Genomic DNA, 5,971 nt, shown 5'->3' with positions numbered 1-5,971 from the left:
TGGGCGCACTCCAATCTGGCCGATTTACGACATCTCAACTTCTCATCAAAACACAATGCAAAGCTAACCTTTCAGCTTCAAGCCTGTGACATATCTTACAATTAAGCACAGTTAGATTCATATGATTTGATATTTTAATATGAGATTAAAATCAACTAAAAGCTGTTGTTCAAGAACTTTCAAGAACCTCCAACAGATTCACAAGCTTCCCAGCGCCACTGTATGTAGTCATCCCTATAGTACCCAACAAATGGCAAAGTTACACCAATATGCATGCAATAATACGTTTAATTAAAATAGCCAGATTGGGGTTCAAAAAAATGTAGTTGAAAGGACCGAAGAGTTCTTAGAGGATCCGATGATTCAAAGGATCATTGAGCTGTGTCGGTGACTTAAACAGCTAGGTGAGACAGTCCCATCTTTGGAGTAGATGTGTTGGTCAGTCTAGATGCAGTCTCTTCCAGTTTAGTTTGGCTCTCAGAAGCAGTCAGTTCAGCAGTAGCCTCATTGAACCGAGTCTGACAAGATGTTGCACAGGCTGAAAAAGAGATGGCGAAGAAAAAAAACAACACTTTCCAAGTACGTCTACTTAGTAAATACTCAATGTTACAGTGAATGAATGTATGTTTATCTGTTCAGACTTTCAGTTTCACTTACCTGAGACATTGATGTTCTCTTCAAAGGACTTATCATCGTCACAATGGCCAATTTTAGCACCTTTCCTTATTTTCTGATAAAGTAAGAGAGAGATTAAATCATTTCAGATTCAAATTGTAATGAATAAATAAATATCTAAACTGCATACTCACAGATCATGTTACACCAATGTGTTCTTCACTCAGTAGCCTCTCTGATCAGCATTAGTACACATAATGTCTAAAATTACAATAACATCTCATATAGAAACTAAACTCCACCTTGAAGGAGAACTTAAATTTCGGCATCCTGAAGAAACAGCACCCTACGGTCTCTTCCTCCTGTGGCATCTCCAGTGGGCCAGCAGATACAGGAGCCTTGGTGACCTGAGCCAGCGTCTCACTGAGCTCTGTGAAAAAATAGGGAATGATTTATCCTCCTCATCCAAACGGATAATTTATAGCAGGCAAAAACATGAACATAGTTAGATCTAGTTGAAGTGTTGCTTCAAATATCACCATGAACTTACTAGTGTTTGCAACAGGAGAGGCCTGGCTTACAAGGAGACTCTGTGATCCTCTCTTTGGTTTCTGAAGAACACATAGTTATATAGTAACTTAAAGATATACCCTACAACTGGGTACAGTACATATTGTAGTGAATAGACAGTATGGCTGTATGACAGTATGACAGTAAAAAGCTCCATGAGCTAAATTATATGCATGATACTCCACCTTCGATTTGATTGTTGGCATCTTGAGCCAAACTGGAAACATTTTGTTCCTGGTCTTTTCCTTTCCTTGGTCTTGTCCAACTGTAGGTTGAATTGGAGGGAGATGTGTAGAAGCTGGTATGCTGGTTTGGCTACAAGTCTTTGTTATCTCTTTTGTTAGCGTTTCTACCAGTGATGATTCAAAAGATTGATCTTGTGATTCAAGGGCAAAACGGAGCACATCTTCAGACCCAAACTGTCGAGTAAGTTCTTTGTAAACGTTTCTGTAAATCTGGTGAAAATTCACATCCTTAGGATAGGTTTCATCGCCTGTCATGCCAAACGCTGTATTGAGCTCAGACAGAATCTTCTGAATCAAGTCTCTGGACATATCCAGCACATTATCTGGAAGTCCATCCTGGTGGGTGCCAATGTCCTTTTGTAAGCTATTGACTTTCTTCAGGAGTCGAATGACCAGCATGGAGACCAAGGAGGCAAAGTCTTTCTTGTTGGACTCTAACAGACGTAGGTGACATGAACTGGCGACTCCTTCACACTGACTATTTTGCATCAAATCTGTATGTTCGTCAAAAGTACGAGGGGGCAGATTGTTTGAGTTAGTGGTGGATGATCTAGTTTTAGTGTCCTGTGCCCGTTTGTCTAAGAGTTTCTGATCCTCCTTAACTAATTCCTTCAAGTCAGAAGAAACATTTTTCTTTGACTCTGTGGAGAGTGCCACCATGACTTCGTTGGTCATCACTTGTGTGAATACGTTCATTGTACTTCCAAACACCTCAGGTGATGATTTTGAGGTCTCTAGATTATTCTGTAAACGTTCTTGATTCTCAGAAGATGCTGAGGGGAACAAACATGACAGGAGTAGTCGCTTCACAGCCTCCTCTACATAACTGTAAACGAACTCTGATGGAATTTCATTCTTTCCCTCAGCTCTAGATGTTAATTTGCAAAGCATAGAATCTGAAAGACTCTTTCCAACTGGCACGGAAATGGTCTGGAGACCATGATAACCTTTTAGTGTTTTATGTACTCGATCTGCAATATCATAGGAATATTGACCTATTTGTGTTTCAGTGATCAATTTCTCCAGTCTTCCAGTGATGGGTACACATTTTTCCCATTCTAAGATGGTGTCTAACACACTACTGATGGTTTCATTTACACATCCAGGAGACAATGAAGCAGCATCCATGTCAACAAAAGTATGCGTCAGAAGAGGGGAAATCCTTTCGATAAACACTTCAGGGAGAACAGCAGTACCGGTGAGTTTGGTTTGGTCATCTATTTCTGAGTGAAATGATACTGAGGAGTGTGACAATGGCAATCCAGGGCTTTGTGACCTGTCTGTTTCTGTTTCAATGTCAATCACTTGTACTTCATTCAACATAGCACTAAGGATCTTATCAATCAGCTCTACCTGCTCTAGATTTCCTGCCGTCTTGAGATCGGGAAGTTCACTCTGCATGGACACAATTGCTTTGCTAGTGACATTGATGGCAGAAGCCACTGTCATTTTCTTTTTACTGTCAGAGTGAAAAGATTTGCAAAACAATTTCCCCACCATGTTCTGAATTGCATTGAACATTATTTGACATGTTGTCCTGTAGATCCTTTTCATTGGAACAACAGTTCCTAGGGCTTGTGTTTTCTCCAAAAGATCTTTCATCCCTTCAATAACACATCCAACAACATCATATGATGTTGAATAAACCTCTTGGCAGGAGACTTTGTCCTTCATGGATTCAATAATATCATCAACTAGATCAACTGCAAGAGACTCTGACAGGGGACCAGATGGAAAGATAGCATGAACCCTACAGAGGTCTGTTTGACTTTCTGCTTTGGAGTTTGATTCCTCGTCATCTTCAGCAAATTCCTCAATTGGGGATTCATTTTCAAGAGTTTTGAGCAAAACCTCACTCACTTGCTTTGATGCCCTTTGTTGAAATTCAGTGTCGGTAAACTGATTGAGCAAGGGGATGGATTGTGATAGTCCTGAGGCTTTAGCGTCCTCAGCCATCATGGGTGCTGTAGTAGGACCAGAGTCAAAGTCCTTAATGGTGCATGAGGCTGTCAAATCCACATTCTTTTCGGAGATGGAAGAATATCTCTCTGGTAAGGCAGGCACAACTGGATCCAAACCACTGACTATTCTGACAGATTCTCGAAAAATCTCATCGACTTCTTTCTTGGCTGCTGCCAAGAGCATTTCATTTGTTATCCCCTGAGATCCTTGGCGTATAGATGATCCTTCAGGTCTCTTGGCCTCTGAGGTGCTTACCCTATTCCAAGGCATAAAGACCACATGTATAACTGACAACACATAGTTACACAGAACTTACACATAGTTCACTTAAATTAAAACATGACCATGCTAATTCACAACAGGGATGTTATTTGGGCATGATTTGCAGTGGGGAAGTGCTACTTTAGGTTTGCATCTGATGATGGGAGTAATAAACAGTAAAATCTTGTGTTTTATGAAAATAAAATGATAAACAAGTAATTCCAGTGATTACTGTACATACCAAAATGTGTGTTGCCCTGATCTTGTCATTCCACATACGTATGCGGCAGGAACACCCAGAATTTCACTGAGGACTGGGAGCAGGTAATAATGAGCAGTCTGGACTACTTTCTTCACTATGATAGCACAAAGATGGCCAACTTCTTCTTTGGTCCTCTGAGTAAACGAAATCAGACAATAAGGTATTTCATCAGCGAGGAATATTAAAGAATAAAGAATATTAGAGAATTTCTATTCAAATCAACCCTCCATATATAATCGAACAGTAATATACGAAAGATTTGATGTGGGCGAAATCAAACTCACAGGCACACATAGAGCCTCACGGACAATTCTCCAATGCCTGCAAAAGAGAAAAGAATTTTAGAACATTGGAACTTTACTATCCCACGAGAAACACTGATTTTTTTAAAACTTGTCTCTTACTCTTCTGTCATGTTCTCCACAAGGTGGCGTATCATGGGGGAGAGGTTCATATGATCCAGATCTGAAAAAGCACATGTATTATTTTTAAGATGTGTGGTAGGGCATGTTGACAATTTTAGCAGTTTTCTTTGAGCACAGAGGAACTTGTATTGACTGTTAGATATTAAACGTTCTTTTATGTACTAAAACTCGTTTTGACTACTTTTATTGACATACTTTTTATGTCTGAATTTGGCATAGACTTACCTGCATCAAACCTTTTGGTCCTCGTTGTAGAACTACATTCAGCTCTTGATTCATCAAAAGATTTTTTCTTTGACTAAGAGAAAACACATAGTTATTAATCATCAGTTAATTCTCAGCAGTCAGTCCCTTCAGGATTTTGGAATAAAATGCAAATCATATCCTCTCTTATTCAGTCAATATCCTGCTTTCTGTCTGTTTGTTTTTCCAACATAAACATAAATAGCCAAACATTTCACTCCCTCTCTTTCTATCCTTCTTTCTCTCCTTACTGACACTCAGCACCCTAGCAACCACCATGACTCCCCTAGCAATGCCCTAGCAACCAGCCTAGCAACCACTTAAATTACCATAGCAACTACCTCAACTAACCTAGCAACACCCTAGGAACCACTGCCATCATGAAAACTTAGCAACCACCATAGCAAAAACCTCGACTACCATACCAACATCCTAGCAACCACCTTGACTACCAATGCAGCACCCAGGTAACTACCATAGTAACCACTATTATAGCGACACACTTGCAATGACCATAGCAACCACCTTAAGTACTATACAAAGACCCTAGAAACACCCAGGCAACATTGACCTAAACATCCTGTAAGTGTTGCTATGACAACTGGTTGTCATGACAACTAACAATTTTAAGCTGTCTTGACAACATGCCTGTATGCTAAACTGCTATACAGCCATGTCATCATGACAATTAGCAACTTCTGCTGTCATGGTAACTAGGCGTATTAGACATGTCTGATCTTATGACAGTTATAAATAAGACATTTTAATTTCATATTGTCTTTTGTATTTATTCATACATACATTTTCTTGACCAAGTATAGACCTGGGGTGTGTTTGCTGAAAGCCTTGGCGATCAACTACCATAGTTAATAATTATCATTTTGAACACTCTCTCCGCAAACAACCAAGGTATTTGGTCAATTGCACTTTCGAGAGAAACAGTCCTGTTGAGTAAGCTGTTATTTTTATTAATTTATTAGCTGGCACCACAAACTAAAGCCCCATATCAATGAGACACAAAATAGCTCAATTAAATTACACACACAAAACTAGCAATCTTTTTTTATATATTATACCGGTATATAATAATCAGGGGGGCCTAAGCAGAGAGGGACATTTTGTCTCATTTTAACCATTTTTAAGCCATAAATAGTCAAAAATGTATATCTCTAAAAGACTTAAGTCAAATGGTTTTTAAATTAAACTATTACTTAGGCCTACCTCGTTTCTTTCCGACATTGTGAGATCGGGAAGACCAGAGTCCGCAAACAAACCTTTAAAATACGAAGCCGATAGCACGATGAACTGTAGTATTGTGTTGCTCAGTCAATTTTAAGTTCTGTGTGAGAAGACTTGAAACATAACCGTGGCATTACTGTGCCTAATGA

The 5,971-nt window shown here is 39.3% G+C and overlaps 1 protein-coding gene across 1 annotated transcript; it reads right to left on the bottom strand.

The window, feature by feature from the left end:
- LOC116219030 lies at positions 1–5,971 on the bottom strand. Its single transcript, XM_042707488.1, has 10 exons — positions 5,805–5,971; positions 4,566–4,638; positions 4,320–4,380; positions 4,200–4,236; positions 3,895–4,049; positions 1,371–3,648; positions 1,166–1,226; positions 918–1,045; positions 658–730; positions 1–538 (listed from the first exon to the last, which is right to left on the bottom strand). The coding sequence occupies exons 1-10, from the start codon at positions 5,820–5,822 to the stop codon at positions 393–395; spliced, it is 3,030 nt and encodes a 1,009-aa protein (XP_042563422.1). The 5' UTR covers positions 5,823–5,971; the 3' UTR covers positions 1–392.

This window comes from Clupea harengus, chromosome 3 (assembly GCF_900700415.2).
Source record: "Clupea harengus chromosome 3, Ch_v2.0.2, whole genome shotgun sequence".
Lineage (NCBI taxonomy): Eukaryota > Metazoa > Chordata > Actinopteri > Clupeiformes > Clupeidae > Clupea > Clupea harengus.
This window is presented reverse-complemented; position numbering and strand designations above follow the sequence as displayed.